General features: G+C 41.6%; 1 protein-coding gene across 12 annotated transcripts in view; it reads right to left on the minus strand.

The window, feature by feature from the left end:
* The window catches only part of kiaa1109 (KIAA1109 ortholog), a 70,838-nt gene that overhangs the window by 21,876 nt on the left and 35,889 nt on the right, over positions 1 to 13,073 (minus strand). For 7 of the 12 annotated variants that reach the window (XM_056392815.1, XM_056392824.1, XM_056392818.1 and 4 more), the window contains exons 49-65: positions 12,190 to 12,388; positions 10,970 to 11,233; positions 10,539 to 10,632; positions 9,185 to 9,235; positions 8,292 to 8,498; positions 7,427 to 7,662; positions 6,927 to 7,171; positions 6,726 to 6,831; positions 6,008 to 6,105; positions 5,618 to 5,806; positions 5,314 to 5,482; positions 4,614 to 4,825; positions 3,527 to 3,610; positions 2,347 to 2,545; positions 2,012 to 2,071; positions 1,612 to 1,838; positions 458 to 634 (exon numbers count right to left, since the gene is read on the minus strand). In XM_056392815.1, the coding sequence (XP_056248790.1) occupies positions 458 to 634; positions 1,612 to 1,838; positions 2,012 to 2,071; positions 2,347 to 2,545; positions 3,527 to 3,610; positions 4,614 to 4,825; positions 5,314 to 5,482; positions 5,618 to 5,806; positions 6,008 to 6,105; positions 6,726 to 6,831; positions 6,927 to 7,171; positions 7,427 to 7,662; positions 8,292 to 8,498; positions 9,185 to 9,235; positions 10,539 to 10,632; positions 10,970 to 11,233; positions 12,190 to 12,388 (2,817 nt within the window). The remainder of the gene's footprint in view (positions 1 to 457; positions 635 to 1,611; positions 1,839 to 2,011; positions 2,072 to 2,346; positions 2,546 to 3,526; positions 3,611 to 4,613; positions 4,826 to 5,313; positions 5,483 to 5,617; positions 5,807 to 6,007; positions 6,106 to 6,725; positions 6,832 to 6,926; positions 7,172 to 7,426; positions 7,663 to 8,291; positions 8,499 to 9,184; positions 9,236 to 10,538; positions 10,633 to 10,969; positions 11,234 to 12,189; positions 12,389 to 13,073) is intronic. The other 5 variants (XM_056392827.1, XM_056392825.1, XM_056392817.1 and 2 more) reach the window with 4 other exon arrangements.

Consider the following 13,073-nt stretch of genomic DNA (forward strand, 5'->3'; position numbering starts at 1 on the left):
AAACGATTTTGTCTGAAAAATTACCAGGCAGCTGTTGGAAATAACAACACTTCCTTCCCAAACCTGTGATTAGAGGTTAATTGTTTCTATTTTTATGATTCAATCAAAAGAGAGCATAGACACCATGGGTGATAAACAGCAGACACCACCACCACCATCACCATTTCATTTAAAGTAAAAGAGGAAAAACTACAGCTCTACACAGGAGTTGCATATCAGAAATGTATTTCTTGTCACCCGTCATTGAAGCTTAATGAGGAGGGCAGTGAAAGCAAATGCTAAGCAACACTCTTCTCTACTACCGTGCTTTCTAGCTAAAGCATAAAACAGCATTGCCCAGCATTTTGGAATCCACAACCTTCACCTATTAAAAAGGTAGGTGACTGAGATTTAATGCCACCTTGCAAGTGATTTTTTCATCCCAGAGAAGAGTTTAACACGGTGTGTTGCTACATACACAGGCCCAGGAGAGAGGTCTTTGGGCCCTGGCATTGCCTGCTTGGAGGCGTGGCGATGCACAGTTTAAGAAGTCAGCTGGGACAGATACACTCTGAGGCCTGGGACTGAGGCCCAGGATGTGGTTTACCAGACGCTTCTTTAAGGTCAGCCGAGGGCTGAACAGGCTCTCTGGACTCTGTAAACAACGGCAGGGACAGACTGATGGACAGGTGGAAGAGTGGATGACTTTACCATCTGAAGCTTTGGAGTAAGACTGGTAGGACTTCTTCAAATGTACTGATGAAATATTAAAAATGTATCATTTTCAAAATCTTTGTAAAAATACGCTTACTCACTTTCTTCCTGAGAGTTTGATGAGAGATCAATATCATTCTAATAGCTGTACACTAAATATGAAGATACCACAAATGGTTGGTTAGCTTAGCTTAGCAAAAAGACTAGAAACAGTGGGAAACACCTAGCCTGGCTATTTCCAAAGGTTATAAAAATCTGCACCTCTACAGCTCTTTTGTTTAATCCACACAAACACAGAAGAGTAAAAACCACGAGGAGGATTATGTGCAGGAATATTTCTCAGGCAGGCAGTGACTTTCTAGAGTGTCGCTGTAACTGTGAGGTTGCCAGAAATGAAACAGTCCAACACATAACACCCTGTAGGACCACAAATTGTCAGTTTAAAGGTGCAGGTAGGTGGATATTGTGACCTTCAGACAGAGCCAGGCTGTTTCCCCCCCATTTCCAGTGTCTTTGCTAAGCTAAGCTAACTGGTTGCTGGCTGTAGCCTGATATTTAACAGACATTTAACAACATTGAGACATTGGCAAAAAAGCAAATAGATGTATTCCTCTAAATGTCAAACTATTCCTAGAACTTGTGACAACCATCGTTTCAACAACAGTTGAAGTTCACAACTTATGTTCTGTGTCTTTCTTTTATACTTGCAAGTCTAAATCTTCTCTTCTCAGAAATTCCTTATTATAATCATGAAACAGAAACTCCAATCTAACTGCTGACACTTGCATATTTCTCTTAACATTACATTAAAGTGATATAGTGATATAACAGCAACAGGACTAACTAAATCTAGCTCCAGCTCCCTCTTCCTACCACAGGGTAAATGCAAGGATGTACATACACCCTTTAATAACTAACCATGTGGATTGTGGGTGACATGGTGTCAGCCTCGTCCTCGTCTGAAAGGTCCGCCATGTTGACGGAGTTCAGGTCAGCGATGTCGTCGACGTCCTCCTCGCCCGTCAGTGAAGTCAGTGTGTTGCCTAGAGCATTGAGGCGCTTGCCGATGTTGGGATCCATGTGAACGTCAATACCGCACATTTTCCAGAGCACATTGAGAGTCCATGTACCAGCGCTACTGCTCTCTGTTTTGTGGAGGAAGATGCCAGGAGGGAGAGGAAAGGGAGCATAGCAGAGGATGCGGATGAAATTAATGCAAAAGGAAATTTTAGTCATTTTACAGTCATTTTATGCTTATTGTGCAGCTCTGGGGTGTGATCCATATTTTATGGACAATAGCTTAGTTAAAAGAACTTGCCTGCAGAAGGTTGCCCTGTAGTCCTGGAGCATACTTCATACGTACCATCAGGGACGACACCTGTATAAAGAATACATGCAGAAACCATCCAGTCAATATATCTGAGACGCTGCATGAATGGAAAGACACAGGAATTCCGTTTCTACCTACTGAAGCCAGGTAATCAATCACATTATAACAAGCCCATATAGAACAGTTATAAATCATTCTTATCTCTGAAAAAAAAAGACTCAATTCATCTTTGTGTGAAAGTTTAAAAATGCTACCTGCAACACTCAAATTAAATTAACCATCTATGCGCTTAATTTCAAACTTAAATATAACGTGTCACTCACAAGCGTTCATGACCAGATCCCCTCGCACTTCAGGCTTCCAGTCATCCCAGGAGGTCTCGAAGCCCTCCGCGAAGCGGATGCAGAAATTCTTAAAGTGGCCTTTGCTCACCAGGGACTCAGAGGAGCAGGCGGTGATCAGTGTGCTCTCAATGGTCAGGACCAGAGCTGAGCCGGCGTCAAAATCTATGCTGTGGTTGGCCTGGTGGAGGGGCAGGGAGAGGGGTTACATGTGCGTCAAGGTGAAGTACATGGAAAAAGAACCCACTTCCATGTGTTCAGAAAAGGCAGATTTAGTTGGTAACATTTCATTCTGCTGTGCTGAAGAAACCACCATCAAATAAATAAAATTGCAATAATTTTTGTGTGCAGTTAAAAGTAATACTTTGGTTGATTATTTCTAATCAAAACATTGTAGTTTTGCTAAATAATTACGTTTTCTGCTAAATCTGAAAACGACAGACTGTTAACAAGGCCTAGCCCTGGAAATATACCTACAAGTAAAATGTTACCAAGCTTTTCAGTTTGTTAGATTGTGTTTAATTGCAGGATTCGAAGCAATTTGTCCATATTACCTGAATTTCCGGATTAACTCTGCACCGTTCCTAAAATAGCAGCCTGATAATGATCTCAGTCATAACTGGAGGCAGGTAATTGCCTACCCCCTGACTCTCTAATTATTTACTATTATGACTTGGATCAAAATCAGACCACAGTTTTGGGCCAGTTACTGCAGGAATCCAGGTAATTTTCAAATGTCCACATGCTGAGGAGACACTACAGAGCCTGCCATGTGCACCACTGCACTGTCGTTCTCCATCTAGTGTTAGGTATAAAGTTTTATACAATGTCATGACAGTCTCTGGAAGATCAGCCTGAAAAATCGCCCATGTTAACAACAGATAAGCGTCAATCTGGACACCAACTGGCATAACCTCTTTTTTTAGTCATTACACACCCCAAAACACCTCAGACACCAGCTCAAGCTTCATTAGTTGTTATGCCAGCTTTGTGAAGGAAATTTGATTTTTTTTTTTACAAAGTGGTGTGACCTGTTTTTATTTATTTCATACAGAAGAGCGCTTGTGATGCAGTGTGTTTGTGGCATGAGAAGAGTATTGATCACAGTAAGTCATTGTCCCACAACAAGCCATCACAAGAGATGTAAGAAATTGTCGGTTACTTTTCGTGCACTTTTATGGCGGCCAACTGATGGGCTGGCCCCAGCTTCAGAGTTGGTGCCCTCCGTAACTGGTACTTGTCCTCTCTATGGAAATAAGTGTGACATAACAGCTGGTATTTCTCGTCTCGATGGACATGCTGTTAGTATAACAACACAACCGATATGGATCGTTCATTAATATCCAGTGTTTCCCCTAAAAATGTTCTATTAGTGTGTGGAGGGTGTGTTATGATTATTCAAAAAAAAAAAAAAAGAAAAAAAAAAAAGGTGACAGCACCGTGTTCATTGGAAGCCGTATACCAAAGTCTGTCAGATACTAAAGCAGCAGAGAGTACAGGGATGGACTGAACATGAATCACAGATCTAGATCTAAATCTAATCTATGTTGGACATATCTATCGTTTGCCTGGCATCAAAATATGTCATTGTTGAGGTCAATGATGTGTGGTGGAGCAGATTAGAAGGAAGGTTTGCATGTCTAGTGGCCGGCCTGCCTACCAACAGCTACAGCAGGGGAAACACTGATATCAGAGCTGATAACAAAAGAATTGCTCTTCTTAGGAAAATGAAGAACACAGGAAACTGTGCTTCTGAAGGCTTCTGATGAAAGACAAAATGAACATCATGAAACTGGTAATAGCAAATGCTGCCAAGTGCCAGTGGACATGAAAAGAACATGAATTAATACTTTGACTTTTGACTTTAACTAGAATGAGATTCCGAATAAGAGCAAGTGGGGAAAAAAAACTATTTAAAACACTTAAAAATAACTTGCTTTTTTTTTTTTTTTAAAGAAGCAAACCATGGCTTATATGTTGAATTGTAAAAATACTGCTAAAGATTGGATGAGGTAAGATCAAATATGACTGTTCAAAAGATTTTAAAATTTGCAACATCAACATCAAAATGCATATGGAAGTATTCAAATTTTTACTTGAAGCAGACCAATTGTAAACCTGCTGTTGTTTACATATCAGCGAGTACAATTATATGAATGTTCACATCTACACCCAGAAGTTCAAATGTAAACATGTTACATTTCTACAGTATTGACTTTGGAAAATCAAAGCCAAACATAGATGTGTACCTGGGATGTGTTGGTGATGGGCAGGCAGATGCCCAGGTCGTTCACAGTCAGCTGCAGGAAGAGAGTGCTGAAGGCCTGTGCCGAGGTCTGCTGGATGCCTGGCAACTTGTCCACCACCTCTTTTGTGGCCATGTGGATGTCCTTGTTGAGAGCCATGCGCTGCTCATTCCAGTTGTCATACGCTGCCTTGTAATTCAGCCAGAAGAGCACAGCTGCAGGAGGGCACACAGGAGGGTAGACAAAACACAGAGTTCAGGCTCAGAGATGTCAGTGGTTGGTTTTTGTTGTGTGCGAAAATCAGATGCAATTCCATCAACATTTTTTTCTTTTCTTTTTTCTTTTTTTTTTCAGCCAGTGTTGAATGGGAAGAATACTTGATAGAAACTATATTGTCAAAATACAAAACCTCCACGTTACTGCTGTGTCGCTGAACAAACAAGTCCAGTGGGAAATGGTCACAACTTTCATCACACACAACAAAAAACAGCTGATCAGAATAACATTTTATGTCACATTGGACGGAGTAGATCTTTCTATTTTAGTTTGGGGGATGGATAATTATTTAAGAACGTAAAAAGGGAGCATCCATGGTAAAACAGACTTCAATACAAAACTATAGCAACAGTATTTCAAAAAGGTACATAGGACTGGTTTTAACATTTGATATTAGTCGTAATGTCGACAAAAAGTGAAACTGAACCTCTGTCAAATGCCACTGGCTGGGCAAAAACAATTGGTCTGTTGAGCGTGATGAGGACGGCCTCCTTGTCAGAGGAGCCACTGATCTCCTCCTGCAGAGCGTTCCGGAGACCGATCCGAGTACGGAAATACGCCACCTGGTGGAAGTCTGAGCCGGCCTCTTCGTACACCTGTAAAGTGAGAGAAGAAAGTGGGGTCAGAGAGCCATTTGCTATAGATAAAACTGTGGATTCTGTGTCCGCATGTGGGGTAAGACAACCCTGCCTGAAGGCACTTATTTGACCAGTTGTAAGGCCGATTTATACCTGGTGCTTCACTATCTGTCCGAGGGCCAGGTTGAGATCTACTTGACATTTGCCAAACAGTTTGAGGTAGCTGCTGCTGCCGCCGGGCTGAGCCTTGCACTGGATCCTGTTGGATAGCTCCAGCTCGATCAGGCCTGTCTCAAAGCGCACAGCTCGCATGGAAGGAGTGGTTGCTGTCATCTGGATTCCCTGTGAACAAGAAAACGGCATTCAGGAAAATCCTCAAAGCGTAACTGACACTCAAAATACAACAAAAATCTCTTGAGAGAAAAAATGTTACTGGTTTTATGACTTAAAGCAACATGAGGTCTGGACCAAAATCTTCACCTGGTTGCTTCTCCCACTGTGACTGCTATTTTGCAGTTTCATACTGAAAGGAACATGAACTACCTTGAACATGAGGCTGAGTGAATAAAGCAGGATTTTGGGCTTGTCTGCGTCAGTTGAGGTGTCGTGCTCGTTCCACAATGGGATGGGTTGTTCTCCTCCTGCGTGCACAGACAGTATAAAAATCAACCTCACAGGCTCTAATAGACAGTTGTGAAATGCTAGATAATGTGATAGAGTGGGATTATTCTTTCTGAGTCTGTGTGAGGTCTAATATCTGCCGAGGTGTCCCATTGCAACTACATTTAAAGATTTTCCTCCCTGATGTGAATATTTGCCAAATGCTCAGCGGAAAGGCTACACCGTTATTCTTTACCCTAAAATGCCATAAAACTCCCAGTTCTCTCTCTGTTGTGCGATTACATCGATCAAGCTTAGTGAGCTAAACTAATTACTATCAATACTGTTGTGGAAATGAACATGACTGGATTTGTGCCAGTGCCTTGGGCATTGTTCTGAGTGGAAAACGATTTTTTTCAGTGACTTAAGCAGCAGCTGTAGGCTACAGAATACTGTGGGGAACAGTCAGATGTTTAAGATGAGATTAACTTTATTGATCCGAGAGGAAAACAGGGCCATTACAACAGCAAAGAGAAGGATATGGTTCTGTACAGGCTCCGCGGGTATGTGTAGATTTTGTCTTAGATTTTGTAAATGAGCTAAAGTTTGCAGGAAGTGTAACAAATCTATGTGAAAGTTGTGTTGGGCTAAGTTGCAGTACCTGAAACCTTCTGAATGACCTCATTGACCTCCTTCATGAAAACCTTCTGCAGGAACACCAGGTGGTTGAGCAGGTCTGTGGTCAGGTTGTGCTCAAATGAACCAATCTGCACATGAGAGAAGATGAGCATGTGATCCATCTTTGCTTTTACTTTTTGTCCTGCTAATACAAATGTGAAACAATCCGTCAGGATGATCTTACCTCAGCCACACAGCGCAGGTAGTTTCCTTGCAGGTAGTTTCCTTGCTTCGCCGGGAAGTCGTCCGGTGCCCAGCCCTGGTCCGAGTGGCTCTCGTGGTCCTCCATGATGTACTCTCCTGACATGGTGACTGGAGGCAGCGTGAGGCTGGCTGATGGCGGCATGGTGGACATGTCCACAGGGGACACTTTTGACTGGAAGCAAAGCTTGTGGTTGGGCAACTCAAAAGTGAAACTGGTTTGTGCCCCTAAATGGAAGAGAAGTGCAGGAAGGAGAAGGTATAATGTTACAACTTGTTCTTTTGGAGGGACACAGTATATCTCAACAGTGATATCACCGATATCATATTATATTATATATATTATATATTGATATTTTTGCATTCAGTTTTTCCATTAATAGGACATTTTAAGAATAAAAAAAGAACATATAAGGAGGAAAACAAGCTCACTTATGATTTTTTTTAAATGGAAATGAATACCAGACATCTTCTCACACAAACCTGTCATGCCATGGCTCTTCATTCGACCCATTTTGTACTCTGCTTTAAGTGAGGGCAGGAGGGCAGCCCCGATCGTGATGCCATCCATCATGGCGCTGAACTTGAGGACAATGGGCTTCTTCTCCAGGCCTTCGGGAAGCTGGGGGAATTCGTTGGCCTCCACAGGCGTCTGATTGATGCTGGAGGCTTTGTCGGAGAGTTGTGGGGTGGGGGTGTCCTCTCTGTTCGGAGGCTGACTGTGAGGAGAGAAAAAAAAACAAAAAAACATTCGCTCGGTCAGGACTGGCTCATTAACTACTTAAGCAGTGATGTGGGATATGTGAAGCAACTGCACTATCAACACATTTTTTCTATGTTAATGGTTTGACTGAATTTAGCCTCTAGTATCTCAAAATTTCCATCACACCAATCCCAAACTTGTGGGGCAATCTGTTGTCAAACTATAAACTATCAAAACTGTGTCCTACTGCTTTGATTTAGTTACGAGTGTGTTATTATGCAGAGCTTTGCAGATACTGGTTTCTATTCCAGTGAATATCAAATTATGGAAAGTTGTTTAATATCCTAAGCACACCTACAACTCTATAAATATATTAACATAATTCAGAATTACCATGGAAACAGACCACAGGCAGGCTTTGAAAAGAGTCAACCGTGTGGGCACGCTGTAGTAACCTGTCACTTATGTAGATGAAAGCCGTCTTATGAGGATTTTATTAAGTATAGATTACAATCTACTGGCATTAGCTGTTGAATGACAGAAATGAAGTAGCTGCTATATTTAACATTTTTTAAGTAAAGCTCGTTTATTTTCAAGGCCATAAATGAGTGTTTGTTAAATAGAGACACAGATGAGCAGACATACATGTTGGAGGGTTGGCGGATGAGGTCAGAGATCTGCTTGGAGAGCTGGTGGGAGCTGCGGACCATCATGCTGTGCAAAGTAGCCGGGTGCTGGGGTATGTTGATCATGATGGCTCCCACTTTGAAGACAGCTGCGTTGTTTGTCTTCAGTCCCCGCTGGGCGCTGTATAAGGCCTGGGATTTGGCGATGTTGCATTTGACCACGGTTCTGAAAGACAAAGTGAACTGGGATGAGCAACAGGACTGAAAAAATTTGTTGTTTTTTTTTTTTTTACCCCAGTTGACGTGGACGGATGAATGAATGTGCAACATAGGTGGAAATACTGAGAGGACATCAATCAGTGAAACACCATGCAGATTCAGGAGAGCATTCAGTTTTCTGGGCACAGGTAGAATGAGAAATCATGACACCGACACATGTTGCACTATGAATGAATAAGGGAATGAATTGTCCACTTTAACAGCTGATGTCTGGTCTATTATCTAGCTTCAGTAGCAAATACAACAGTTCTTACCAGTGCAGGTGGCTTATGAATGTATTAATCAACTGAAACTGGAATACAAAGCCGAAATATCAGACAGACTACGAGATATTTCAGCATCGTTTTAAACTGAAAAGAGCAAGAGAACTACTGACATGAAATTCACAACTGACTTCAAAAAAAGTAAAACTGGCTTTCTGCTTTCATAAAAATCACCATCAGGAATGGATTCCCTTAGGGAATATGTAACCAGTGAAAGTGGCTTCACTCACACACTCTTAACAAGGAACGTCTTCACTGAAAATACATGTGGCAGACAGGCGACTCAGACAGATGAAGGATGTACAGTTAGGGCAATTGTGTTTTTTGATGTACTGATGCATGTGGGCTCTAAATGGTAGTAATAACATACAGAAACTCTTGTTTAGCTGTGCTGGTGGGAGATGTTGGGAAATCCTCCAGTCTATGCAAGTAGTTGGAAGAGAAAGCCAAGGAAAAGTTAGAGAGCAGAAAAAAAAGTGTGAAACAGTTCTGAGGCACCATAAGGTGAGAGCACAGTTTTCCACAAGCAACAACACTGAGGAGACACTTAAAGTGATCATGTGGTCATCTCTGAGGGTCTGTTTTTGTTTTAGATGCTCGAACTCCATTTACGATAACAAGTCTCTGGGTTCATCAAGTATTTAAGATGCTGGGGGAAAGCTTAGCCATCACAAAGGACCATATTACTGTTATAATTAATGGAAGACGATCTGCTGACAATCTGCTAATATGGTAAACACCACGCTTTAGTTTTGACCCACTACTTCTGCACTGGGGCCTGCTGTATGTTGTGGCTCAATTTATGGCCCACTGCATGCTGGGTTCATTTGAATCAGACAGACAAGTTGGGAAATATGTGAGTGGCATTGTAATCATTCCTACTTATATGTGAACGCTGGGCAATTCCACGCATCAACGATGAATACAAAGTGCCAAGTTGTCTCGCGTACGCAAATTTAAACGCATAGGCACAGTTTGGGGCGTACTGTATGAAAACGGGATTAAGTTTCAGTTTTTATTTTCACTGCGGGAGCATCTGTTAAATAGAATGAGATGAGAAAAACACTTTGCTGAAGTGGCAGCACAAGTTCTAAACTGAATCAAAGCAGCGTGCAGATATATCAGCCTGTCTGAATGCACGACTACAAGGCTTGTAACCTGATTAGAGTGGTTATGTTTTGAGGAAATTGCTTTCAGTAAAAAAAAAAAAAAAAAAAAAAAAAAAAAAAAAAAAACGGCTGTTAAAAATTACCTAGCTGGAAAGGAGTCACTGAACACCAGCGCTTAGAAATACTGCACTCAATTTTGGTTGGAACTCAGGGATTGTAAAAAGGTATTTGTTCACTTAGCATTTAAGTATTCATGTGCAAATTCTGCTTCACATGTTGGAGCAATACACAAATACATAACCCTTCTGGCCAAGCTGTAATTCTTATGAATTGCTTGTTACATATGAGCAACCACAGTTAAATCTAATAATCAACCGTAAAAACACAAAGAATGAATTAGACTGAATTAAAGCACCAACAATCATTAATTAGCTATCATTAAAAAGCAAATTCATTACAAATTTCAAACTAATTTCAGAAGCATTGCTGCGTGCACACAACAAAACCTCATTCAACAAATCATCATCCAGAGAGACAGATGGGATAAACAGACTCTGTTATAAATGTTAGCTCCACTTTGTTAACTGGCTGCAGTGAAGGAGAATCTGTACTTACTGGATGTCGGGGGTTATGCCCTCCAGGAGGACAATGTTTACCCCTCCTATATGAGCCGACGCACATGTCTCAGTCATTTTCTGGTGCAGGATATCTGTGGATAAAAGACCATAAAAAGAAAGATTAGATCAAACAGAACAAATTTTTAACCACCATAGGGTTGCTCTCTTGAACCAATCATTAAATGAAGACACAAGAGTTTTATCTTGTATTGTTAAAATTTAAAAGTCTTAAATTGAAGAACAGAGGAGGTTTCAGGACTGCAAATGTTATAATTAAAAATAAATTTATCAACCGAAGACTAGCTTTAATGCTTGAATAATTTTAGACCTTTACGAATACCACTGTAGTGATGTTTATTTCCATAATGAAGTACGGAAAGAAAGGTCAACACACCAACCCATTAATATTAACACAGATCTCTGCCTCACCTTTCATCTTCTCCTTCAGAGTGAAACTTCCGTGGATCTTCTTGAGCTCGGCCTCCATGGTCAGCCCGCCGATGTCAGCCTCCAGGTGGGTGCGGTTCACCATGCCGATGCCGAACACTATAAGTGTGACGTGCTGGGGCTCGGAGCTCACCAGGCTACGCCGCCTCCCGCCCGCACCCGGGGGCTTGTTGGGCGTGGTGGGGTCCTGCTGTTCGTTCTCAAAGATCACTTTGCAGAGCGGCTCCGAGGGCCGACGCCCACCCTCTGCCGAAAGAACACATGTAGAAGAGCTGATGTCATATTTACACATTACAAAAAATACCATCGTTACCTATTTCTTAGTAGAGCTTATGTAAAGACTAGACATTATTTGTGGAGAATAATTGTAGTGCACTATGTTTCAGTCTTTGTTGTACTGCAGGTTTTAAAATAATGGCATATCTGAATGACCTAAATTTGGCTTGTGATGACAACTACACCAAAAATTTAAAAAGGACTGAGCAAAGTTTTACTCCCTGAGGATCCCAATCCTCCACTGAAACAAGGTGTGCACTGTTGAAACACTAAAAGCTTCTGTCTTACACTTAATGAACTCCTCAAGGGAACGTGGGGTAAAAACAGCAGAAAGAGGTAACACAGGGATAAACTGACGTGAAACAAATAAATATTACAGCAATTAAATATGACACATCAGAGAAGTACTGCATTATGATGTAATGACTAGGATTACATAATTAAAGATGAATAAAATATATGAACAACAGCAAGTTGTAACTGTGCAAAAGTAAGTTTGTGTGGGTGGGATGCAGACAATGTATTGAGAAAATGCACAATGTATGCGATACATATGTGAATAAAGATCACTAAAACATGCACATACGATGGATTAACCTGAAATAAAACAGTTAAGACAAAAAGATGTGCGCTTCAGGTCAAGATGGAAGAAAGGTAGGAAGCAAAAAAAAAAAAAGCCTGTTAAATGTCAAGAAACAGTGCAGGATGTAAGAAGGGCTTGTAAGAAGCAGAGGCTGCAGATGTAAATAAGGACTGTGCAGAGGAAGGAAAAAATGGAAATCGCCAAGACAGAAAGAAAAAAGAAAGTACAGCAAGCAGAAACTGTATGGAAGGTAAAAGTGGAAAGAGAAGCAGGAAGCAAGTGAAGAGGTTTGAAAAGAGGACAAAAATAAAGAAGTGAGTGACTGCTGGAAGCGGATTCCCACCTGAGAGGCAGTTCTCTGGGGAGCTTTTCTCCAGGATGCCGGTGGGATCAGAGATGAGGGAGTAGAAGTTGAGCAGCTTGTACATGTTCTGCCAACATTCTGCTGATGGCTCGCTCTGCTCTGACACCGTGATGGAGTCTGAGTCGTCCATCTGGATTGCCATGTGGTCCGCCACGTCACGGGAGCCCTTCCTCGACACCTGAAGACGCGATAAAATATTCCACATTATGAAATAAATAGAAAAAACGTCACGGAATGCATCGCGGGGCTGAAGCCTGGCTGACTTGTTTCTTATTTCTTTTATCGCTGTGCTGTTTACTGTAACAGGTATGAGGATGAAATCTGTCAGCTGGCTACAGATACTTGAAATGTGAAATGAGCTTCAGTATGCAGGAAGCTAACTCAGCCATGTCAACGCACACAGGTTCCCAAGAGACCCGTTTTATATAATACCTGTGGAAGGTGCTTGAAGTGTGTCGTGAGTCCCTCTGATGCATTTTTCCTTTAATAAAAACCTCTTCTCTTCACAGAGCGTTCAGCTTTTCACTGAGAAGAGGTGGCGTTTCCCCTGCCACGGCGAAGTCGCTTTTCTTGTAATAACTAACCAGCTAGAAAAGTTTCCAGAGAAGGTTCTACCACTTCTGATGTTCTGCCTTAAACATGTGGCCTGAGCAGAGGCTAGTCTCAGTGCAAGTTACCTGTTGTGAGAGGCTTCTGTAATCCACTGGCTCCCTCTAGGGTTTATGTCGAGAAAGTGAATGAATTTTGTGATTTTACTATTCATATTTAAAGGTCCAGATGGTTGTGCCAATAAAAAATATTAGAGACCTTTAAACACCCTTTAAGCTACATCATAAACTGAAGTCCCAGGCGACACCCAGCTC

Source organism: Seriola aureovittata, chromosome 13 (genome assembly GCF_021018895.1).
Source record: "Seriola aureovittata isolate HTS-2021-v1 ecotype China chromosome 13, ASM2101889v1, whole genome shotgun sequence".
In the NCBI taxonomy this organism is placed as follows: domain Eukaryota; kingdom Metazoa; phylum Chordata; class Actinopteri; order Carangiformes; family Carangidae; genus Seriola; species Seriola aureovittata.